The sequence below is a fragment of the Pseudogymnoascus verrucosus genome (genome assembly GCF_001662655.1).
Source record: "Pseudogymnoascus verrucosus strain UAMH 10579 unplaced genomic scaffold scaffold_9, whole genome shotgun sequence".
NCBI lineage: Eukaryota > Fungi > Ascomycota > Leotiomycetes > Thelebolales > Thelebolaceae > Pseudogymnoascus > Pseudogymnoascus verrucosus.
This window is the reverse complement of record NW_017263660.1, coordinates 636,316-659,351: the sequence shown is the minus strand read 5'-3', so window position 1 is coordinate 659,351 and position 23,036 is coordinate 636,316. Positions and strand designations below refer to the sequence as shown.

Below are 23,036 nucleotides of genomic sequence, written 5' to 3'. Positions count from 1 at the left end.
CGGATTTAATAATTGTTGGAATGAAACAAAGGGACCATAACGAAAGCCCACTACTGCGGTGGCACTTCCAGGCTAGCCAACGATTGCCTTTTCCCACGCCGAACCCCGAGCAGCTTCGTTCCATATATCGGCATCGGCCCATCGGCTTCGGAGCGGGCTAGGGTTCGGAGAAAGTATGACTAATGCAACCAATGGGAGCTCGGGTGGATGGGCTAACATATGGAACACCATGCTGGAATAGGACAGATCGAAGAGACTGGAGAAAAGGGCGAACTGGGAAGCATAGCCGTCGGCCATTTCTACCAAGGAGCCTCTAGCGAGAATCATAACTCTATCCTGCGTACAAAAGGTGGTGGGTTTGTTCGTTTGGTTGACAAAAAGTCAAGATGGCTGAGATCCGGAATATTCGCACCATCGACGCGACCACATATCCGTATATCTTTGAGCAGAATGTGTCTGTGCCCTTGTCAAATGGAGGCGTGATTCGCTGCAACGTATACCGGCCCAAGGCTGAGAAAGGACATAAGTTCCCCGTTATTGCAACTTGCGGACCTTACGGAAAAGATGTTCCTTACAAGGAGTGAGTGTACGACTCTACTTTGCAGCCATGTATCATCGCTAAGCCGCAACAGCTTTCACCCGAAGAGCTTCTCAGAGATAGATCCACCTCACCAGACGGAACACTCTGCCTGGGAGACACCTACACCGAAGTATTGGACGGCGCATGGGTACGTTGTGGTACGAGCTGATGAGATTGGTATTGGACAAAGCCCCGGTCTTTTGAGCGTCAAGTCATCCCGCACGATTGATGCTTTTGCCGACTTGATTGAATGGGCATCGGTGCAACCGTGGTCGTCAGGAAAAGTCGGCTTGTTAGGAGTCAGTTACTACGCCGTTACCCAGTGGCAGGTGGCATCTAGGAATCCCAAGGGGCTGGCAGCAATTATTCCATGGGAAGGCTTTTCTGATCCGTATACCGAATCGGTCCGCCATGGTGGGATTCTGTCTAACTCATTCTTTGCGTGGTGGTATAAACGCCAGGTCGCTCCTAACCAGTATGGGCTTCCAGGAAGAGCGGCGCGAAACTGGGGTCCCGATACTATTGAAGGTGACCTTGCTGAAGAAGAGCTCGCGGCAAACAGAACAGCATCAACCGATTTTCTACATAAGCACAGGTATCGGGACCATCCTGCTTTTGCTTCAGTTCAGTTTAACCTAGAAGACGTCAAAGTTCCCCTCCTCAGTGTGGCAAATTGGGGTGGCATTATGTTACATCTGAGGGGCAATGTCGTGGGTTATATGAGAGCAGGCTCCGAGTTCAAGTACCTCCGGTTTATTACCGGTCGACACGACCTACCTTTCTACTACCCTGAGGAGGTTGAAGTCCAACGCAGTTTCCTGGACGCGTTCCTGAAAGGCGATGACCGAGAGGGATGGACTGTCAAAGGGAGGGTGCCACCAGTCAATCTGATCCTTCGCAAGGGTAATGTTGGGTATAATAACCCCACAGCCGAGAAGACTTATTTTCGCAGGACAGAGGCCGAATGGCCCTTGGCAAGGACGCGATACGTTGATGTGTTCCTTACCTCGGGCAGCGAGCTTCTATTCGAGCAACCTGTAGGTGTGCCAACCGCCAAGGCGACTTACAGAGCGTTGGGAACAGCGACGCCAGCCGATACTCTTTCCTTCCAGACACGACCGTTTGAGGAGGAGACCGAAGTTACTGGCCATATCGTCGTTCATCTTAATGTCTCTATGAGCGGAGATCGCTGGGGGTCCACCCCTTCAGATCTGGATTTGTTCTTGAGTCTCCGTCATATCTCCCCCGCCGGGGACGAAATCTTCTACACCGGATCAGCAGGAGAGGCGGTGCCGCTAGCTAAGGGATTCCTTCGCGTCAGTCTCAGGAAGACGAACCCAGAAAACCCCAAGCACCGCTCTTATCTCCCGCACCGAGACTTCCTATCGACTGACCTCTTGTCTGTTATCCCTAACGAGGTGTATCCCGTCGATGTGGAAATTTGGCCCACTAATGTGATTGTTGGAGTTGGCGGCCGCCTAGTTCTTGATGTCAGTTCTGGAGACACTGCAGGAACCGGATTCTGGGGCCACAACGATCCAGATGACAGGTACGTAAAACCCCCACACGAGCGCGATTTAGCTCACAATTTTTCAGATCAGAGAGCGTATTTAAAGGCAGCAACCACATCCATTTTGGAGGGTGCTATATCAACTACATGACGCTCCCAATCATTTATCCTGAGTAACGCGAGCGCCTTGTCTTCTAATAGTTAAGTGAGAGCATGTCTGTTCGTTTATTCGAGCAACATCAACTCCTGCGCGGGTTTTCGTCCGTCTTGATGTTAACTGGTAACCTGTTTCTTGCCCCTTATTTTTCGCCAAAAACCAGTTGGCGACAGTGGTGATTGCCCAGTCGACCGGATCTACTACACAATATTCGGAAGATATCTCCGCCAAATTGTTGGTTAAACTTGGCAACATCGTCTAGGATAGATTATGGAAACGCACAATATAAACCAGTCACCGGCTCTTACTCCACTCGTAATAGTATGAACCTTAGTAATCAATCAGAGGTAGTTAGACAGGAATAGTTGCGAGGCGTCTAATACATTATCATCTAATTCATCCAAATAATAAACTCCACAGCTTAACGTAAGTCATGGCCTACTTGGGCCAATGGCGTACTTCACCTTGCACCAAAGTTACACCAAAACACCGAAAAAATTATAATTATAATAACTTCTCAACCACGCCTTAATAAACTTAGTCCTTTTGTATATGCGTTCAATAGACTATGGATGAACTTTCCTATAGAAGGATTTGTATTTCACGCGTTTATTTATGACGTTATTCTATGTTCAAATAAACTGATACTTTTTTTAGTATACTTTTTTTGCAACTTCTTTATCGAGTACTCTAGAATAAAATCATGATAAAGCATTATTTATATAGCTATATAGATACAGCATATAGGAGCGTAAAACTGTACAGCTAATGTTGTTGAAGTTAACGCAGTTTTGAGTTTTCGATGTTTTGGTGTAATTTTGGTTCAAGGTCAAGTACGCCATTGGCCCAAGCAGGCCATGACTTACGTTACTATATAAAAGAAGGTGAAACTATCCTATTTCGCATCAGTCCAGCTCATTTGCCCATCGTCCAGATGAACCCGACATTTACTCTGCAGGATTAGTATCCTTCTCAGTCATTACTTGGCTGTTAGGGACAGCAGCAACAGCCTTCCCCTGCAATCTTCTTGCGACATCATCTGTCAAGTAATCCTCAACATTCGGGCTTATAATCGCAGCCACCAAAATAATCGCCCCAAACGGCAAAGTGCACAGAAATACTGTCCTAAAAGACATCGAATATGCACGCTTGACCGCATGGCCAACGGCTTCCTCGATAGCTGGTGTGATTCCTTCCACTTTACTAAACGATCCCGCTGTGATGCCAGCAAACAAATCTTCGAGGGACGAGGTTGGAAGTCCAGCTTCTGTCGCGGCAGGGGTGACATAGCGAGGTAAGTGCTTTGCAAACTGATTGGACAGAATGCTAAGGTATAGAGAAGTGGCAACCGATGAGCAAGCCGTCCTTATACTTCCCAACACACCAGCAACCAATCCGATATCCTCTGGCTCCCAAACAAGCGCCATTGACGACAGTGTCAGGTTCTCGATGTATCCAGCAGCTGCAGTCCCAATAATAAGGAAGACAACAGTCCTAGTGCGGGAGTACTCGTCCACAGAAGCAAGTGCAGCAACGAATGTCACCATAACCACTGCCGCGACAGTCATCTGGAGCTTCATCCTTGGGATATACCGAATTCCCAAACCAGCAGCTATTTGACCCAACAGTAGGCCTCCGCCTACTGCGCATGACAGCCATCCGATATCTTGGACGCTGGTGGTGAAGAGTGCGCCGACCAAAGTAGGCCAGACCACGGTCATGGAATAGTAGACCATAGCAGCTATAGAAGCACATGCGACGATGGCATCGTACTTTATGTTGTTGAAGAGGTGCATTGGGATCAGTGGGTATTCGTGGCCGCTGTAAACTTCATAGAATCCGAAGGCGATGAGGGTGGCGATTCCGATGATGAGGGTGCTGAGGACGTGGGCGGAGCTCCAGGGGTATGTTTGTCCTCCCCTTCGACTTGTCAGTGGATAGAATTGTCGCGGATAAAGTTTGACTTACCAGTTGAGTCCGATCAGGAAAAGTACCAATCCGGCAGTGAAGAGGAAGATCCCAATCCAATCAAGGCCCTTAAGCTGTTTCATCATCGTCTTTCCGTTGACATGCAGCTGACGATACGACGGAGGGAAATAGCAGACGTAGTATGTTGCAATAGCGATGGTATTGATGATGCATCCCAGAATGTATGACCACCGCCACTGTAGGCCGGTATTTTCATAGAAGGCTCTTGCTACGGGAGGACCGAAGACCGCGAACGGGATGGACGTCGACAATACCAATGCGTTAAAGGGTCCACGAAGCTTGTTTGGTACGAGTTCGCCAATTACGACATTGAAGGAAAGTTGGCCGGCTGCAGCCAGACCGTTGAGACAATTTGTTCCGATGAGTTGGTTAACGGATTGGGCTGATGCTCCTATGATGTTCCCGACAAGTGCCATCAGTGAAGAACCGATGAAAAACCAGCGGCGTCCGAATACTGGATTATTTGTCAGTAGAGGTGCAAGTCGCATGGGTTTTGGAAGGCAGACTGTCACTCAATCTCCCAACAAGGGAGAGTCCCACTGTGAAACCGAGAGTCCACGCAAGTGCAACCCAATTTATATTTGGAGATCCTCCAAGAGACTCATTGATGAGACTGAGAGTGTTAGCTGGTAGGACCCAGCCGAGGTATCCGCTGATCTGGGCAAGACATGTCGCCTATAATTATCAATCAGAGGCATTTTCAAGAACCCGAGATTTATTACTCACGATTAATGTTCCTAAGAAATCTTTGCTCCAGTAATAGCCCTTTGGCATCTCGTTATAAAGTCCTCCGATTGCTTCAGGAGCAATTTGGCCATGATGAAAAGCCACATTAGCATCCGGCTTCACTGCCTCTAGATGTTCAAGGACAAACTCATCCTTCTCGTCACTGTTATTAATGTCTGTCATTTCTTTCCTGTCTAGTGATTTCGTTTTCTTTCAGGCTCAAAAAGATCAAGAATAGGACGACGAAGTTGAAGAAAATCAACTGGATCATTCAAACTCGCTTGGTCGAGGACATTATATAGCATGCGCGAAAAGCCACTTTCGGTTCCTATTTTTGAGCATTCCCTAGGCTAGTCCCGGACTCTCCAGGTTTCGACCCCAGAATTTGTTTACCCCAGTTAGTTATTCCCGCGTGTGGGGTTGATTTCGCTTATGGGATGCGGGGGATGCGGGGCGATGCGGTCGGCAAAAGATATCCGAGATGATGGAAATTGACTATCGAGATTTTGAGCCGCATAAAGCAATAGTTACGCCGGGCACGCGTTGGGGCTACTCTCCTAGCAAAACAATATTGGAAGTGACAGCCACTTCTACAAGAGATAACAGTTGGGATTTTACACACAATAGATGTCAGGCACATTATTGTAGGACAATTTAATAACCACGTTTGCCATTCCCTTCAAATCTTTCCCCCAACTTCGCCCCATGCTCCACTTAACGCATAAACACCAATCTCAGCACCGAGTAGCGATCCCATAATTTTCTTAGACCAAGGTGTCTCTGCAGTTTTATCTAAGTCTGCCTGCGGTAGCACATCACACTCAAACTCATGCAGCGACAGATACGTCGTTGGGTTCTCTGCCTTCACAGCCCTTTTCAATTTGTACCTTCTCGTTCTCATATACCCCGAACACGCAGCCAAAGTACTATAATGTTCCTCTCTATACCATGCATCAAAATCTGCATCTGTCCCTGCTGCTGGAGTGAGTCCGGCTGAGATCACCAATTTAGTTGGACCTGTTTTTCACTTGTCAACCCCCACTTGATGCATCGACGGAGAGGACCACCACCTACAAGCAGGCGCGCCAGGCTTCTCGTATGAATGAATAAACTCATAAAATCTTGTATCAAAATCTGCGTAATCAAAACACTTGTGACTTGGTCCCGGGAAACAATCGCTCGTATTAGGTATGCTCGAGAATTCCGGAGACCCAAGCCAATCAACGTCGCTGACTGGGTACATGGCTAGGTATGGTCGATCTGCCTTTGGATCGATGTTTTTGTATCGAAATGCAGAGTCGAAGCCACTGGTTGCGAGGATATCGGGGACGTGGATGTCATTGTACCATTTGTCGAAGTTTTCTGGAGTGATTGCATCGGGGTGGGTGATTTTAGAGTTCACCCACAGAATTCCGGGCTGTGCCATGTTTGACGATATGGTTGACAGCTTGGGAGGGGCTGATCTCTTTTCGTTTGTGATTGAATTTTGAAAAAGAAAAAGAAATAAAGGGCTTTTCTAAATCACAATTACAATTGAGAATGGAGATTGCGGCGTTAAGGATTAGGCTAACGTTCAACGCTAGTGGGCTTGGGGGATTCCCTACCCCGCCATGTACGAGTACTCTCCACCTCGGCTCGTTCCTTTTAGGGTGGACCTCAGCATATCGTTTTCCGTGTACTGTAGTTAATCAAGTTGCTGCTACTGGATTTCCGAGATTTTTGAATCTAGGATTTCCGAAATGCCCTTGCCGTGTGATCTTGCAGTAAGGGAAATAGTAATACTTCAATACTTGGTAGCAAAAACTCGTACGTATTCGCATTAAATAGCAGAAGTGCAGTAGTGTATCGCTCGAAGTTATCTCCGGATATAAATCTTGAAGAAATCCGAAATGTCCAAGTCGGCGCTCATATTTGGCGCCAGTGGCGTGACGGGATGGGCGTTTGTAAACGAGATTCTGAATGACTATCCGAAGGAGGAAATCTGGGACAAAGTCTATGCTTTGACGAATCGGCCACTCAACCAGAGCGATTCTTTGTGGCCAAACGATGAGAGGCTGACCATCGTCTCGGGGATCGATTTGTTAAAGGGGAGCCAGGAAGATCTTGAGGGTGCATTTCAAAAGATCGAGGGTATTGAGAAGGTGACACATGTGTACTATTTGGGTTCGTTTCCCTTTTTGGGAGGAGACGTCACTCACTGACATAAATTCAGCATATAAGGCCTCATCGGATCTCTTGCAGGAATATAAAGATGCAGTCGAGATGTTTAAGCGCTCCACTACCGCCATGGACCATCTCAGCTCAGCACTGGAATTTGTAGTGCTCCAAACAGGTGCAAAAATGTACGGCTGTCACCTTCTGGAAAACCACCCTACGGATTACATTCACGTTCCCTTGAGAGAATCGCATCCACGTCTCAAGTCTCCATACTACGAGACCCTCTTCTACCACCCGCAACTTGAGTGGATCACTTCTTACTCCAAAGACAAATCGTGGAATTGGTGCGACACGAGACCGGATATCATCATTGGATTTGTCCCGAATCAAAACTTCTACTCGCTTGCAACCTCAATAGCTGTGTTTCTGTCACTCTGGGCTGAAGTTGAAGGGAAAGGCTCGGCTTGTCCGTACCCAGGGAGTCACAAAGCTTGGGTTGCGAAATCAATTGACAGTTCAAGTGACATGATTGCAAGACAGACAATTCATCTTTCTCTCGCACTCTCAAAGAGTTCAAAGGGAGAAGGATTCAATGTCGCGGATGCAAAGGAACCAAAGTCCTGGGAGACAAAGTGGCCGGAAATTTGCTCATATTTCGGATTGAAGGGGGTCGGGCCACCTAGCGAAGGAGAACCGACGGAAGTGAGGACGTACATCAAGAAACATTTCAATGCATGGCAGAATTTGGAGAAAAAACATGGTCTAAGAACTGGGATTGCGGACTCTGAACTAACATTCAAAGGGTTTGAGTATTTCCTCCTCACGCAGTTCGACTTCGATAGACAGTATGACATGAAGAAGATGTACGAGACAGGGTTTAAAGAAGAGAGGAGCACACTGCAAACATGGGGTGGCGTATTTGACAGGATGAAGAAGGCCAAGATAATTCCTTAAAGAGATGCAGACATTGCAATATAAATGATATAAAAGCATGGCAATTCCCGTGATAGATTTAGATCCAGAATACGATATGTTCCCGACCACCAGCCAATATGTTCCTGCCAATATGAATAGGATAACGGTACTAATATAATATCTTGTTCTTTTCAATAACGTTACTATATTACCTACATAAATATCTGCTCTTACTCGCCTTTTTCATGTCTGCTCCGTAGGCGTTGCCAAGAACACCCGCCGATGTAGGAATTGACGAGTGGTGGCGGGCTGCCCAGGCCAGTCGCCAATGAGAGCACTCATTGGCGAACGGTCTAGTCGACTGGCAAATGTTCGTATTGGTGGCTAGCCTAGGCCATTCACCAATGGTCTAGTCCGTTGGTGAATGGTCAGCATTGGCGGGTGGTCTTGAACAGATACATCGTACTTCTAAAAATCCAAGGATTCGGAGATCACTGTCAACCAAGAAAATAGATAAAATCTGTAGACTCATTTCAATTTCTCGGGCTATGGCTAACACATCGCGGGCAATATGCCCACCGAATAATTGTATCTGTCTTGAGATTTGGGACTGTGAATTCTGTCCATCACATAATCCTTCTAGCTGATGCTCACTTCTCCACTACCAGGCCTTCTTCATCCTTTCTTTGCCGCAGATGCCTTGATCACCAGCGGCGGCTTCTCCCACGTATTGAAGGCTCTCAGATGCTTGCACTCACCATCATGATCCCATCTCCTGTGTGACTCCTTCCCAGCAGCACTATCACTCCACGCAAGATCAAAATTCCACAACAGTCGACCAAGTATTAGACGCATTTCCACATACGACAAGTGGCGGCCAATACAGCCTCTCGGCCCAAGCGAGAAGGGCTGTGACGACTTCTTTACATCAGTGCCATACTCGCTCTGATGTTCCTCCATCCATCTCTCTGGCAAGAAAACGTCTGGATCCTTGAAGTTGGCCGGGCTATGGCTGGCAGCCCACGCAGGCACGGAAACACTCGTTCCGCCTGGGACAAAGCTGCCGTCGATCATGTCACCACCCTTTGGAACTCTTCTCAACAAGCCGACGGGCACTGGTGGGAAGATGCGCAGGCTCTCTTCGAAGCAGGCATTCAAGTAGGGAAGGGACATGATGTTGTCAAAGGTCAGATCAGCCTCGGTAGCAAATCGGGAGCGGATCTCAGCAGTAACACGGGCGAGCTTTTCAGGGTTGCGGAGGAGTAGGTTGGTTAGGCCAGCGAGGAGGGTTGCGGTTGTTTCAGAGCCGGCAATACTGTTTGATGAATCAGTCATTCGCGTTAGAATGTAGAGCACGGCGGTGGGAGACTTACATGAACAAGGCAGCATTGATTATCACCTCGTTATCCGACACCTCAGATTTCTTCTCGCGCTGTTTCATGATATACCATAAAAAGTCCTTATGCTCGCTATCGTCATTCATCCTGCGGAGTGCCTTCTCCTTCGAGTTCCGCAAGTGCTCGCGGCGGATCCATCGCGCTTTGGAAGGGATGAGCCACATGAGGAACTGCTGGGCCCAGGTCCCCACGTCGGCAAAGCGGCGGGTGGCTTGCTCGAGGACTCCTGCTTTGATGGATTCGTAGATCATGACGACCCAGTCGCGGGAGCCGTGCTTGTTATCGAGACAGCCGAAGGGCTGACGGTGCGTTAGTGAATTCCTGGTATGAATGGGGAGGCGCAGCGAAGTACCTCGCCGAAAGACAAATCACCAATGATATCAAAAGTCGTATAATTGAACCAATCTACAGCGTTGAACTCCTCACCAGCCTCAGAAAACTTGCGGATGTTATCGATGTACTTCGTCACATAATCCTGTAGCAACTCCTCCTGCTCAACCAATGCCTTCTGAGAGAAAGCATATGCAAGAGCACGGCGGAGACGAGCGTGATCTATGTCATTGGCCATAGTAAGAGAAGAAGCGCCAGGAATGGGTTCTACAGAACCGACGTGAATGGGATCCTTATCCATGTTGGGGCGTCCGGCATGCTTCCCAATTCGGTGCCCATAGATGTCTTCCCAGGCTTCGACGGTGTTGAATGAGAGTTCTTCTGGAGAGACCCGGACAACGGGACCTGGCTATTGTTAGCTTTCGATGTATTGGAAACGGGAGGAACGGTAAACTACAGACCATACTTGTCATGCAATTCCTTGTAGTCGAAGCTGATTCTTCCATTGAGCAGACTGCGGATGCCGGGGATCGAACTGATAGCCCATAGCGTGGGGCCAGGGTACTTTGCCAGAGGATGGATAGAGATGCGGTAGATAACCAAGCCGATATAGTAGAGCACAATCTAGAATATAAGTACTTTTTCATTCTCACGAAAGTTCATCGGCGACGTACCAATAAAGGCGCAGCGATGGCCAGGAGCTGATAGCGGCCATACTGGCTCAAGTCTGGTAGTTGAGCAGCCATTTCTTCTTCTGCCAAACTATATGCTTTGTTCGAGTCCATCATTTTATTTCGTGGGCATCTAGTATTGATATGTGATAAGCATTCCGTCTTATTAGTCTTATCGCCGGTTGAAGTTTTCCGCCATCTTTGGGCGTTCCTGAACTCGCCCCACGCTAACATTAAGTCACTGTGTAACGCGGGGTCCTAGGTAACGCGGGTAGTTGGTTGTACTTTTACATACAAATTATATGTGTTCCAGTCCACCTAAGTTTGCTTTATATTGTAATACTAGAGGAGTGATGCAGTTTACTATATAACTTGAAATAATAGAGTTAACAAACATGTAATCTGGTTTACGTATTCTATGTTTATTTTTCAGATATTTTCTTATATATTACTGAATAGAATACCCCCCATCTGCCACCAAGGCCGCTCCGACTATGTAACTAGCCATTGGTGAGGCTAGGAAGGCAATCGCGTCTGCCGTCTCTTCTTGTGACGACAGTCGTCCTATTGGCACCTTCAACAATTCCTTCTTCATGTAGTCGGTTTGGCTGTCAGCGCGGAGAAGCGGCGTATCGACATATCTGGAGGCTGTGTTAGTCATTATCTCTGCGAGAGATCAGTTAGAGATGTATATAAGGTGCACTTACCCCGGACAGATGGCATTGATACGGATCCCCTCGGGCGCGTAGGTGATTGCATCCTAAGGTACCACCACGAGTCAGAACTCAGATTTCAGGCTTCAATCATGCTCACTTTTACGACTTACAGCTTTCGTAAGACCCAGAACACCGTGCTTCGAGGCCGTATACGCAGTGGCCGCGATATATCCCGGCGGGCCAACTAGTCCATACATCGATGCGACGTTGATAATCGTGCCTCTGCCCTCTCTCATGCCCAGGCTCTCCTGTGTCAACATTTGCTGCAGAATCCTCCTCTGGGTCTTCCACACTCCGCTCAAATTGACGTCCACCACGTTCTGCCAGTCGCTGGAAGTCGCCTCGTGGGTCTCCTTGCCCGCGCCGCTGACCCCGGCATTATTGACGGCGATGTCGATGCGGCCGAATGCCGCGACGGCGTCAGCGACCCCGCGATCAATCTCGTCATCGTTGGTCACGTCGACGATGAGCGGCTTGATTTCGACCGAGGGGAACTGCGCTTGCAACTCGAGAGCGGTGGCCCTGAGGGCGGGAGCGGAGCGGTCGGAGATGGCGAGGCGCTGGACGCCGTACCGGGCAAAGGCAAAGGCGGTTGCTTTGCCAATTCCTGCGAGGATGGAGAATGAGCTTTAGACATGGATTGAGGGGTTGCTCTTTTCTTGGGAGGATTTCAGGCTCCTTGGCCGTTACGATGTTGGAGTGATATTGGAGTAGAGGAAGGATGGATCATGGTGGGAATTAGGGACGCGTTAATCACCAGAAGCTGCGCCTGTCACAAAGGCTGTACCCTTGAGCAATGAAATCGCCATCGTTTTTGTAATTCCTGTGGCCTGTGTCGTTTGCTACTTTTTTATTTTTGTTTCTGAACCCTTATTAGTGTTACAATAGTAAATACATCCGAGTATTCTGAGTGGAGATGTCATGGTAGCCTATCCAAGCTATTTTATTTCTCCAACGCAGTGCGTCAAGGTCTCTGTTACGTCTCATCTCAAAGTTGGGCGGTTTTACCCTTTCGGAAATATATATCCGTCCAATGGACGGACTTGGCAGGTGGAGTAACGGAATGGGTTCATCATCATCCTAAATCCTAACATTAGCCTTTCCCCGCATTCTTTCCCCGCATTCTCAATGACCACACACGACCACAAATGTCCACAATTTAGTGAATGGTTTACACTAAGCGAACAGAACAGCCTGCAACTCAACCTCCTAATGGATGTTCCCATGAGTTAGGTGGGCATTTCGACAGGAGCTTCGTAACAGAACTGATCTACTCACGACGCCCACAGTCTTCGATTCTTTGATTTAATGGACCATCAGCTACGACTGTCTTCCTTGCCACTTCTAGACCATTCCTAGCTAGATGCAACATCTGTGTTCCTTGATGAGCTGTTGGGGACAGAGCTCTAATTAGAGCTACCATCACTGCTGGAAGCCACATTCCTTGACCAGTTGGCGGCAGATTGCACGCAGGAGGCGAAGCTGCTCGATGACATGTCTCTACTACCCTTGGCCTAACAACTGTCATTGCATAGTCCCAATATCTAAAAGCAGTGCCACTTACCTAGGATGATTGGATTCGAGCTGAATCAGACTTAGTTGTTTAATAAGTAGGCATAGTAATGGATTTATGTTCTTATTAAGGATTAAAATGTCAATGAACTATGTCTTCAAAATAAAAAGGTCATTTAAAACAGAAATGTGGTTATATATAATCAATCTTTATAGGCAAACATTAACTCATTACTATATTATAGATCTAATACATTACACATTGTTTAACTAAAAGCGTTAGAGTACTTACTAGCAATATTATCATATTTACGTTATATCTATACACACACTCTCTTATCTAGCCCAAAAGGGCCAAAAAAAATAGTAAAAACATACAACAGTGGGTATTCGCTGGTGGTCACCCACCCAACTACTAATCCACCGATCTCAAGCTTGTGTATGGCAGAGCGGACGGGATGCCCAATTCTCTTGAGTCTATGGTCGTATGTATTTATTCCTCTCTTACGGGGGAATATATATACTGCTGTGCTATGGCGTCGGGCGGCAAGTGGGGAATGGTTTGGGGAAAGGGGGGGAGCTACGGGTGATGGGTTGTGTGATTAGTGTTAGGTGCCATGGGTGTAGATGATGTTATAGTTGATAGAACTGTACTTTTTGGCCATGTTAGTGATTATAGTGATTGTTGGCTGTGGACATATCGTGGCGCTATGGACCGATGTCAGTACAAGTACTGCTGATGAAGGTCAGCGGGCACTGGCGTATACCACTTTGGAACATTTGGATAACATGCGGCATCACGCTGACAGAATCAATTCCCCACGGATAAATTTAGGAATCCGATTTCCAGGATCAGGAAATAAAACCTAGAGGCGGATTTTATATAATTTAGGCCTTCTCGAGCAAGGAGCAGAGTTAGGACTTTTTTTTAGATAACCTGAAATTAAGATCAATGGCTAGTTTTGATAATATCGAACTATGTAAACAACTCAGGCTGCGAAAACCTCTTAACTTACACTAAGAACGTCATGTGTAACTCGTTTGATCTGTCCCAAAGCATCCCAACACGTACAAGAAGCAAATAGATATTAGTCCTGCCCGTAAATTTCGACATATGGCTGCCCGTATAGTCGCTCCAATCTCATGCCCGCATCTAGCTCGCAAGTTTCATAAGACCGATGCATCTGTCCCAAGCCATTATGAACTGCCCATTTAGCCCACTGAGCGTACCAGTCCGGATCCTCGGCACTATGATACTGCTTGCGATCCATCAAATCGAAATCTGAATGTTGCATGGCAACTTTGAGATATGCCGTCCGCGGAACAGGTGGAGGACCGTGAGGGTCCTCCCTGAATTCTTGCAGCATCGAAGTCAAATCGAAACCAGGGATCTCCACAGGGAGCTCCACGAGATCATCTAGCGACTCCTCGTCCATTACAAGACATATGTGACTGTTGAGCCACCAATACGATGCTTCGAGGAGATCTTTTTTGACCTCGGGGTCAGACTCGACGAGAGATTGCTCGACAAGCTCGGGAATCCGAAAATCCCTTGTTTTCTCGAAATGCTCTGGCGAACTGTACTTCAACGTAACATTATACTGCTCATTAAGGATATCATCGAAGTGCAGAATCGCATCGTTCATTGGCATCCCATCATACAGTGCTTTGTCATCCGCAATCAGGTTCCTAAATTTCTCAATGACGCGGTCTTGATCTGTAGTTGAAGTATTGTATTTTTCCTTCATCTCCAACAGTAGCCAGTCGGATAATTTCGCCATGGCGACGGGCCATTGGAGATCAGACTCTGGCGTGTATGTAGTTCGAATGATTACGAATCCCCAATAGCGGAAGGCATATGTGTAGTGTGGGTTCTGCAATGTGCTTGGCCCGTCTTTCCTAATGCGAAAATCCACCACATCCAGCTCGGTGGCACTGTAGGATCTGGTACTTGAGGAGTTCATGTTGAAATCTAAAGACCGCCTCAAGGAAGTGCGACAGAATATCCTAGGAGATGAAGTGATTCGGATGGGGCGTAAGTACCTCGAATTCCCCAATAGTTGCCTAGTCAAAGCCCTTGCGAAAATCGGCTGCAACATTTTTATTGGATGGAATAAGGATTTTCGGAACAAACTGGGGTCCTGTCAGTTACATATACTTAATCGATGGTGTTGGCCTTGACGGGAAGTGGGGCGCGAATGAATAATTCGTAACTTTAGAAACAGGGATATAGTTCATTTCGGGAGATGAGCCGTCGGAACAGTCGTGTTCGCCGATGGGGAAGTAAGGCGTGGCTCCACGAACATTTCCGCAATTAGTTATAAGCACACTATTCTAGATTCGGCATTAGACACATTCGGTGGGGTAAACCAAGAACAGTTCAAGATCACTTGGGCAAAGGGCAACAGATTGTGATTCTGGCCTGGTGAATCAGATAGGATCAGGCAATTACATAGTAAAACCTATGCATCTAATGTCTCACTTTTACCTGCGGGAAAAGTATAAATGTCTGGAAAATATACCATTCATAAAAGCTCTAAATATCCAAAGTATCCCACCAAACCCGCAAACTCCTAACTCCTCAAACCCACTCGAACCAAGCACCGTATCGTATATAAAGCACTATAAAAGTCAGTCACCATCATCTAGCAATGCTACTTGCAGCAACACAACAAACGGACCAACACCAGCGTCCTCAAGGGGACAGCCATTACTATTTCAGAGTATTTTCGCCATCAGACAGCCTAAGCTGCCCTCCGACTAGTTTGACATAATATCTAGATCATTATATGCGCCGTCCCCTCCGCTCTCCAAACGTGCAAGTGAAAGAAAGAAAGAAAAAAAAAAAACTTACTGTTATAGACACCAACGCCCATACCTGCACCCCCTTACCTCACCATTCACCCGGCCCCCACCATCTCTAGACAGGTGACGCCCTCCCACCCATCTCTGGCCTCCTAGCCTCAACCCAGTTATCATCAAGCGACAGCGCGCCGCTCCCCGTCCAGAAATCCAGACTCAGTGTCCATGTAAAAGCGATCCTAGTCGGACGCCCCGTATCAACCGCCGCTAAGGCAAAGATAGAACTAAAAACCCCCATTAGCACAAGTCTATACTCCAGCTGCTAGAAAGGAGAGGGAGGGGGAAAACTCACACGCCAACCCAGCCAAGGACGCACGCCGCAACATTTCGCTGGTTGCTGAATGCGCCCCCCACAGCCCCGAAGATACCAGCAAAGAGCGAGAAATCAACAGCGAGGTTGACGCCTCTCCAGCCGAGCCAGCGGGCTCTGCGCGGGGTGTGGAAGAAGAAGACGAAGAGGATGCGAAGGAGGGCGAGGGAGACGAAGACGATGGCAGGGACGGCGCGGCCTGCGCCGCTGGCGGCGAAGAGGGAGAGAGCAACGATGAGGAAGATGGCGGCGAGGAGGCGGAAGAAGGAGGTGGGGTAGATGGTGCTGGTGTAATCTTTTTGGGCGATGTGGTGAGAGGTGGGGTAGATGAGGCGGGCGTTGGTGGAGATGATGGAGTCGGTGTCGGAGTCGGTGGAGTGGCGGGGTGCGGAGGGGAGGCGGTGGAGGGAGGTGGTGGTTGTCGCGGCGGTGGCTGCGGGTTCTTCGGTGGTGGGCGCCATTGGGATGTAGGATGGTGGTTTGGTGAGGGGGATGTTTGACGTCGCGGATGAGAATGAGGACGGCTGTCTGAAGAGGAATTGTCGGGGACCGATGTCGTATTTAAGTGCCATTGGGAGGGTGTCGTATTTCTGCGACATTTTTGATGAGCAGGAGCTCCTCGAGCTAACCGCTGCGACCTCCTCCAGAGCAAGACTGAGTAAACAACACCAAGTGGATTATGAGCAAATGAAAGCGTTCGGTATGCTGTTGCCTATATATTCTGTCTGTTTGTCGTCGAAATGGTGTGTTGGAGGAGTAGGCCATGTTCACGCATTAGGCCGTTTCAGGGATACCCATCCTTCACACGTGACTTTCGTGTCCCTGTAACGGAAGCCTAATCTATATATAACCCGAGTAAGCTTTCAAAAGATCCGACAATTAGTCGGGTTGGTATGTTTTATAGCGAAAATACTAAACAGCAAATAACCGCCCCGCACACGTTAGTGACGTGGGACGTGGGAAGGGGGAGCATGACGACGACTTTTCCAACTCTGAATTGAAGCACGAAACTCGAGGAGAAAAAAAGGTAATAGTAGCCCGAGAGAACAATGCCTTAGCAGCTTCACTAGCTATCATGAAAAATGAAAAAAATTGCTTAACTTAGTCGGGAATTGATAATAGCCTTTTGCGTTGTTCATCTTTAATGATGAAAGGAAGATGGTGTAAAGAAACTTTGCCAGATAACCAATTTACCTCGGCCGGGAAGCACAGACCACCTAATCCCCAATCCACTCCGCTTGACAATTCGACGAGTTCAGCCAGTCAGATTGCTCGCCGCCCCCGCAAGGTCCGTCAGCCATATCTAGCTACCCAGCTACCAGCTCAGCAGGGTCAAGCACGACGTAACTACCGTCACCAGCTGAACTCTTCTGCTTCGGTGCGAGATTGGTCGGGAGCGCGCTCGCTGCGATGCTGAAGGAGGTGTTCAAATTGAAGAATATCACGAGGGCGAATGGACAACAGGGTCATTTTACAGTCGTTGAGCATGAGTTTGCGGGTGTTAAGATGAGGAAGTATTTGGATAGGAACGCTAAAGAGTCACTGATCCCGACGACACTCAGTTTAGGGTATGATGAGTAGGTAATTAATCTAAATAGACCAAACCAGCGACATACATCCACCTATTATCCTGCAAAATATCAATCTAACCTTGTGGCTGATTTCACCCTTGGGCGATAAGAGCCTTTCTCTATCACAAAGAATGTAGCAATGGATGAAGAAACCACGCTACTTAATTATATTGACACACACCTTACTACTTATGCAGAATTAGAATGTTAGCACCCTATGTGCAACGTGCATCTTAAGCCTCCTTCAGATTTCAGAGCTCATTTTGAAGGCGTGCATTGTATTAAGGAACTACGTTCAAACTATGTTGCTAGGAAACGAAAGAGAGAAGATGATGAGGAAAAGATACAAGACACGAAGGGCGAGGCTTTAAACCATGTGAGCAAGAAGGCAAAGAATGAGGATGGGGAGCATATGTTATAAGATGAATAATACAAACTACTGTTGTTCTCATGTTGCAATTCAGACTGTGGCTCAAATTGTGGTTGTAGTTGCCAACTTTAGCTCATGGTGCGTAATTTGCTAATAATGATAAAAGTATTAGGGATCATTGAGTAAGGGATAATTAGGTGGAGGATAATTAGGTGGTGGATAATTCAGTGGTGGATCATTGGGTGGAGGGCCATTGTAAGGACACAGGGCACCGGGTCAGAATGGTAGCATATGGGAGTGCGAGTCTGAAGGGTTTCGGTGCTATCCTATAGGTCTATTACGAAAGATCCAAAAAAAGATAAGGGAGGAACCTCCAAGGTAAGTGGCCCTGAATCCGTGCTATGCCTATTGGCACGATTGAGACTATTAACCAGAGGATACGCAAGCTTGTGTATGGCAGAGCGGACGGGATGCCCAATTCTCTTGAGTCTATGGTCGTATGTGATAGCTTCTCTGTTGGTAGGGTATATGTACTGTTGTGCTGCTGTGTAGGAAGGGGATGGGCTGAGGGCGGTAGGGGGAGAGAGAGATGGTTGGTAGAGGTGGTGGTAAGTATAAGTTGTTACTGTTACTCTGTTGCTTGGAGGAAGGAGGAGACGTTAGAGGAGCCGCATGGGGCGAGGTTGTAGAGGCGCTATGTAATGGTTTGTAAGGCTTACTTTTAGTAGTGGGTGGTAGGTGCTATAGGTGTAGATGTTGCATTGGAAGTTGAGCCTGGTTGTGATAGCGATGGCACGGATAGATAGAAGGTGGAAGGAAGGCGAGGTGCTTTTTGTCGTATACGTATACGTATAGATAGTAGTGTTATAGTAGTGTTACGTTACTTAATAAGGAAGGAGTGAGTGCCAATACACCACCCCCCCCCCCTCCTTGCCGTAGAAAAAGCAAATAAAGACGTTTATCATCTTTAAGATACTGCAACACTACTTTGGGTATGATCTTCCGATAGGTGCGATGTTTATGTTTATGGGTGAAGCGACATGTAAATCCGTATAGATCCTCGTAGTCTAGCGCATACTTTAAACAACCATCTGATTAGAGTAACTGAGTGCGATAGGATAGGGATATATTTACGATTCTAAAACTGGCAGATTATAGAGAATAGCGGTATCTTTGAAATGCCTTCGTACAAAAGGGTTGTCAATAGTTGTTGTTTAAAAGGGTTATGCTTATCCCACCGGCAAGATAGTGGATGCCCCTCCCCGCCCCAGCGCCTCCGCCACTACAGCCACCCGCCACCTACAACTGTGGCATATTTGTATGGGGAAGTTGCTCTCAACGGCGATCACCCCGAACAAAACAATACACAATACGCAATCCCCCAAACCCCCAAAGATAAGTCAACACATTTTACACACCTTATTAATCGGGCCATCCTCCCATCAAATTAAGCCTAAACCCCCCATCCCCCCCAGCTAGCCCACCGTTTCCCATCAGAGCTTCTCCATCCGGTCAGGCACGCCATGACCCCCATAGCCACTCAGCAGACGGTGCCTGCGCCCCAACTTCCTAAACCGTGTCTTAGCGACGCACCCCTCACATGCCACCTACCCCCTCCACACCTTAGCGGCGACGCTTCAACCCCTACAGACGCACGCTTCTTATCACACAGCACTATATCACGGCTCTGCTAACGAGCTTAGTATATCACCCCGACTCGAATGCTTCCCCGTGCGGCGCCTTGGCGGCAGATGGCGCGATGAACTTGGACGCGCGCATGCCGGTGTTCTCACATGCCGAGCTCCGCTGCGGTGGCCACCCATACTGACCTTCCCAATCTGCGCATGGGGTCCGGTAGTCGGGACTTGGCAGGTGAGGCTACTACGTGCGAACGGTCGTATTGTGAGGGGGTTGGAGGCGAATCAGATGGGGGTCGAGGGGTGTGTTTATTATTGGTGTGAGTGAGGAGAGGGGAGCTCAGGGTCGCGTGTGGTCCGGCGGGGGAGCAGCTGAGGTACGTACGCGGCGACGATGAGGGCAGGGTAGCTGTGCGTGTGTTCACGACGCGGTCTCAGGGCGAATGGGATGGAAGATTAGATGAGACACAGCCCCCGGCCTCGGGATTCCCACACGATTATCCCGATCGAAGGATGCGCTGGTGGCTCGGCAGCCTTCTCGAAGGAAGGGTTGGTGGCTGGGCGGCTGCTGGGAAGGATGGGGGATCGGCCGCTTCGTTGGAAAGCTCGGCGTGCGGTGCGGGTTTAGCGCCGCGAGGTGAAGGCAGGTAGGTCGGGTCGGGGGATGCTACTTCATTTATTGGGCCTGCAGTAGCTCTGCCAACGAGCCTCTGTTCTGTCTATCTCGATGGGGCAGTTACTCGAATCGGGAAGCTGGGAAGGGAGTGCGTTGGGGGGAAGCTTGTCATGAGGTGCTGTGAGGTGCATTTAGCACGGCGGCCACAGGGCCGTGATGGTGATCACGGATTCGAGCTGTCTCCACCATGGATGGGATTGATGTATATAAAGACGCCGTCGCTGCGCCTGAGAGGTAGGTTCGGAAGCTCTTGCTCGATAAGTTCAGACTATTCTACTACTTCTCTTCCATCCTTCACTTCTCCCCTCACACCACCATGCGTTTGACCACCGCCGCCGCGCTCGTCGCGCTGCTCCCGTGCACGGCGCTTGCGCACCCCGCGCTCGTGTCGTCGCGCAGGGACATCAATGGTCGCGCGGTCAACTTTGATGCGTTCCGTCTGGGCACCAAGGCTGATTACAGCAATGCGGGGTTCACCGCTAAGTCGAGCATTGTGTCTTCTCTGACCAAGAGGGGGACTTATCTCGAGACGGCGCAGGCCCTCGTTAAGCAGGTTGCGCCGGGCGCGGAGTTTCGCGTGGTGGATGACCATTATGTTGGGAGCAATGGCGTTGCTCATGTCAACTTCAAGCAGGTGGCTCACGGTCTTGATATCGACAATGCTGATTTCAACGTTAACGTACGTCCCCATGAATCCCCGTTTTAGAGTGATATAATCTGACAGTTTCTCTCGCAGGTCGCCGCTGACGGAAGCGTCTTCTCCTACGGAAACTCGTTCTTCTCTGGCGACGTTCCATCTGAGAACCCCCTGGTCGCGCGCGGTCAGGTTGACGCCGTTGCCGCTCTGAAGGGTGCCTCCAACGTCCTCGGTCTCGAGATCAGCGCCGATGGCGCTCAGGCCAAGGCCGAGGAGGCGCTTGAGCACTACATCATTGAGGGAACCACTGGCGCTCAGCAGGACCCCAAGGCTCGTCTCGTGTACTTCCAGAAGGAGGACGGGTCGCTGTCTTTGTCGTGGAGAGTGGAGACTGATCTCAAGGACAACTGGCTGCTTTCCTACGTTGATGCCTCAGGAGCTAGCGAGGTTTACGGTGTTGTGAACTACGTTTCCGACGCTACCTACCAAGTCTTGTATGTATAAACGCTTCCTACTAGATGATTTATTATTCTAACATCCCACAGCCCATGGGGAACCAACGACCCCAGCAAGGGCAGCCGCACCATCGAGACCGACCCCGCCGACAAGACCGCCTCGGAATTCACCTGGCAAGGCAACGGAAAGACCACCTACACCATGACCGAAGGCAACAACGGCATCGCGCAAGCCAACTACGACGGCGACAACAGCTGGACCAACGACTACCGCCCCGACGCTCCCGGCGCGAAATTCGAGTACGGCTACTCCCTCGCCGAGACCAACCCGAAGAAGTACATCGACGCATCCGTCACCCAGCTCTTCTACACCGCGAACATGTACCACGACATGCTCCACGCGCTCGGCTTCAACGAGGCCGCTGGTAACTTCGAGACCAACAACAACGGCGCCGGCGGCAAGGGCAACGATGCCGTCATCCTCAACGCCCAGGATGGCTCGGGGACGAACAATGCCAACTTCGCTACCCCGCCTGATGGACAGCCGGGTGTGATGCGCATGTACATCTGGGACGAGAGCACGCCCTACCGCGACTGCAGCTTCGACGCCGGCGTCATCATCCACGAGTACACCCACGGCGTATCCAACCGCCTTACCGGCGGCCCCGCTAACACCGGCTGCCTCAACGTCCTCGAGGCGGGGGGCATGGGCGAGGGATGGGGAGATTTCATGGCTATTGCTATTCACCTGAAGAAGGCGGATACGAGGGCCAAGAATTACCCGATGGGTGATTGGATTGCGAATGATCCGAAGGGGATTAGGAATTACCTGTACTCAACGAGCTTGACGACGAACCCGTATACGTATAAGAGTGTTAATACGATGAGTGCGGTGCATACTATTGGCACGGTGTGGGCGACTATCCTTTATGAGGTGCTTTGGAATTTGGTGGAGAAACATGGCAACTCCGAGGCAAGACAGCCGACGTTTAATGGGAAGGTGCCGACAGATGGAAAGTTCTTGACTATGAAGTTGGTTCTTGATGGAATGGCTCTGTAAGTCCCCTCCTCTTCCCCCCCTCCTTTCTCTATTTCTCAAACATGATGCTAATATCAAACAGTCAACCCTGCAGCCCTACATTCGTGCAGGCCCGTGATGCCATCATTGATGCTGATAAGGCGCTCACTGGTGGCTCGAACGCTTGCGAGCTCTGGAAGGCGTTTGCCAAGCGTGGACTGGGTGAGGGTGCGTCGAGGGGGAGCGGATCTACTGGCAGGAAGGAGAGCACGACTGTTCCTTCGGGAGTCTGCTAGATGGGTGTAGTGACGAAGAGGGGGTACATATAGTTGGGTGAATGGGGGGAGGTTGTGGATATGGGTATGAGTGATGATTTTACTGTATATATGAATTTAGTGTGGGGAGATGTTAAATATTTAGCAGCATAGGTAGATATTATTATATATATATGCCTTGGTAAATAAAGTCTATTAAACTTATTTTTGTGATATAAATAAATAATGACACTGATAATAAATACTATTAGCCTTTTTTTCGTGAATATAAATAAGACAATAACACTAATAAATATAAATACTAGCCGACAATAACTACCCAGCAGTACCTCAGACCATATTATATTAATCAGTCCAACCACAAAACCAACCATTTAAATACCCTCTTATATTTACCCATCCCCTCTATTATTATACCCATCACCTTAGCTTCTCCCCCCCCCCCCAACCAACAAATCAACAGACCCCCCTCCATAGCCTGACCCCCCATCCCCCATGCCCATTGTACCTGCGCACGCGCATACACTCGTCATGTTGACCTGAGACATCGTCAAACGCCTCCCCC

At 48.9% G+C, this 23,036-nt stretch overlaps 9 protein-coding genes across 9 annotated transcripts; 3 read left to right on the top strand and 6 right to left on the bottom strand.

The window, feature by feature from the left end:
- The first annotated feature begins 241 nt into the window (after positions 1 to 241).
- On the top strand, positions 242 to 2,619 carry VE01_02513 (uncharacterized protein). The gene is made up of 3 exons (XM_018272022.2): positions 242 to 580; positions 633 to 2,129; positions 2,177 to 2,619. The coding sequence occupies exons 1-3, from the start codon at positions 387 to 389 to the stop codon at positions 2,265 to 2,267; spliced, it is 1,782 nt and encodes a 593-aa protein (XP_018132735.1). The 5' UTR covers positions 242 to 386; the 3' UTR covers positions 2,268 to 2,619.
- A 575-nt stretch (positions 2,620 to 3,194) lies between these two features.
- On the bottom strand, positions 3,195 to 5,283 carry VE01_02512 (uncharacterized protein; the record flags this gene model as incomplete). The annotated part of the gene is made up of 4 exons (XM_018272021.2): positions 4,963 to 5,283; positions 4,743 to 4,911; positions 4,216 to 4,690; positions 3,195 to 4,167 (listed from the first exon to the last, which is right to left on the bottom strand). The coding sequence occupies exons 1-4, from the start codon at positions 5,143 to 5,145 to the stop codon at positions 3,195 to 3,197; spliced, it is 1,800 nt and encodes a 599-aa protein (XP_018132736.1). The 5' UTR covers positions 5,146 to 5,283.
- Positions 5,284 to 5,546: 263 nt separating this feature from the next.
- VE01_02511 (uncharacterized protein) lies at positions 5,547 to 6,388 on the bottom strand (the record flags this gene model as incomplete). The annotated part of the gene is made up of 2 exons (XM_018272020.2): positions 5,547 to 5,979; positions 6,037 to 6,388. The coding sequence occupies 2 exons, from the start codon at positions 6,386 to 6,388 to the stop codon at positions 5,642 to 5,644; spliced, it is 690 nt and encodes a 229-aa protein (XP_018132733.1). The 3' UTR covers positions 5,547 to 5,641.
- Positions 6,389 to 6,851: 463 nt separating this feature from the next.
- Positions 6,852 to 8,073, top strand: VE01_02510 (uncharacterized protein; the record flags this gene model as incomplete). The annotated part of the gene is made up of 2 exons (XM_018272019.1): positions 6,852 to 7,125; positions 7,175 to 8,073. 2 exons carry the CDS (start codon positions 6,852 to 6,854, stop codon positions 8,071 to 8,073), a joined length of 1,173 nt encoding a protein of 390 aa, XP_018132734.1.
- Positions 8,074 to 8,669: 596 nt separating this feature from the next.
- Positions 8,670 to 10,602, bottom strand: VE01_02509 (uncharacterized protein). The gene is made up of 5 exons (XM_018272018.2): positions 10,436 to 10,602; positions 10,223 to 10,385; positions 9,784 to 10,166; positions 9,408 to 9,730; positions 8,670 to 9,349 (listed from the first exon to the last, which is right to left on the bottom strand). The coding sequence occupies exons 1-5, from the start codon at positions 10,547 to 10,549 to the stop codon at positions 8,710 to 8,712; spliced, it is 1,623 nt and encodes a 540-aa protein (XP_018132867.2). The 5' UTR covers positions 10,550 to 10,602; the 3' UTR covers positions 8,670 to 8,709.
- Positions 10,603 to 10,880: 278 nt separating this feature from the next.
- VE01_02508 (uncharacterized protein) lies at positions 10,881 to 11,957 on the bottom strand (the record flags this gene model as incomplete). The annotated part of the gene is made up of 4 exons (XM_018272017.1): positions 10,881 to 11,073; positions 11,140 to 11,192; positions 11,259 to 11,755; positions 11,906 to 11,957. 4 exons carry the CDS (start codon positions 11,955 to 11,957, stop codon positions 10,881 to 10,883), a joined length of 795 nt encoding a protein of 264 aa, XP_018132866.1.
- Positions 11,958 to 13,568: 1,611 nt separating this feature from the next.
- On the bottom strand, positions 13,569 to 14,874 carry VE01_02507 (uncharacterized protein). The gene has a single exon (XM_018272016.2). The coding sequence runs from the start codon at positions 14,757 to 14,759 to the stop codon at positions 13,749 to 13,751; it is 1,011 nt and encodes a 336-aa protein (XP_018132863.2). The 5' UTR covers positions 14,760 to 14,874; the 3' UTR covers positions 13,569 to 13,748.
- Positions 14,875 to 15,135: 261 nt separating this feature from the next.
- On the bottom strand, positions 15,136 to 16,578 carry VE01_02506 (uncharacterized protein). Its single transcript, XM_018272015.2, has 3 exons — positions 15,815 to 16,578; positions 15,515 to 15,746; positions 15,136 to 15,282 (listed from the first exon to the last, which is right to left on the bottom strand). The coding sequence occupies exons 1-2, from the start codon at positions 16,429 to 16,431 to the stop codon at positions 15,581 to 15,583; spliced, it is 783 nt and encodes a 260-aa protein (XP_018132862.1). The 5' UTR covers positions 16,432 to 16,578; the 3' UTR covers positions 15,136 to 15,282; positions 15,515 to 15,580.
- A 3,169-nt stretch (positions 16,579 to 19,747) lies between these two features.
- MEP5 (Fungalysin/Thermolysin Propeptide Motif) lies at positions 19,748 to 22,625 on the top strand. Its single transcript, XM_018272014.2, has 4 exons — positions 19,748 to 20,765; positions 20,823 to 21,217; positions 21,269 to 22,234; positions 22,300 to 22,625. The coding sequence occupies exons 1-4, from the start codon at positions 20,403 to 20,405 to the stop codon at positions 22,490 to 22,492; spliced, it is 1,917 nt and encodes a 638-aa protein (XP_018132865.1). The 5' UTR covers positions 19,748 to 20,402; the 3' UTR covers positions 22,493 to 22,625.
- The last annotated feature ends 411 nt before the right edge of the window (positions 22,626 to 23,036 follow it).

Excerpts from the sequence above, each read along its gene's own strand:
- VE01_02507 (XM_018272016.2), bottom strand. The coding sequence starts at position 14,759 with ATGTTGCAGCCGATTTTCGCAAGGGCTTTGACTAGGCAACTATTGGGG.
- VE01_02506 (XM_018272015.2), bottom strand. The coding sequence starts at position 16,431 with ATGTCGCAGAAATACGACACCCTCCCAATGGCACTTAAATACGACATC. Across the intron at positions 15,747-15,814 it reads GTCCTTGGCTGGGTTGGCGT|TTCTATCTTTGCCTTAGCGG; the intron begins GTGAGTTTTCCC and ends GGGGGTTTTTAG.
- VE01_02509 (XM_018272018.2), bottom strand. The coding sequence starts at position 10,549 with ATGATGGACTCGAACAAAGCATATAGTTTGGCAGAAGAAGAAATGGCT. Across the intron at positions 10,386-10,435 it reads CCATCGCTGCGCCTTTATTG|ATTGTGCTCTACTATATCGG; the intron begins GTACGTCGCCGA and ends CTTATATTCTAG. Across the intron at positions 10,167-10,222 it reads GGAATTGCATGACAAGTATG|GTCCCGTTGTCCGGGTCTCT; the intron begins GTCTGTAGTTTA and ends AACAATAGCCAG.
- VE01_02513 (XM_018272022.2), top strand. The coding sequence starts at position 387 with ATGGCTGAGATCCGGAATATTCGCACCATCGACGCGACCACATATCCG. Across the intron at positions 581-632 it reads AAAGATGTTCCTTACAAGGA|CTTTCACCCGAAGAGCTTCT; the intron begins GTGAGTGTACGA and ends AAGCCGCAACAG. Across the intron at positions 2,130-2,176 it reads CACAACGATCCAGATGACAG|ATCAGAGAGCGTATTTAAAG; the intron begins GTACGTAAAACC and ends ACAATTTTTCAG.
- MEP5 (XM_018272014.2), top strand. The coding sequence starts at position 20,403 with ATGCGTTTGACCACCGCCGCCGCGCTCGTCGCGCTGCTCCCGTGCACG. Across the intron at positions 21,218-21,268 it reads GACGCTACCTACCAAGTCTT|CCCATGGGGAACCAACGACC; the intron begins GTATGTATAAAC and ends AACATCCCACAG. Across the intron at positions 22,235-22,299 it reads GTTCTTGATGGAATGGCTCT|TCAACCCTGCAGCCCTACAT; the intron begins GTAAGTCCCCTC and ends AATATCAAACAG.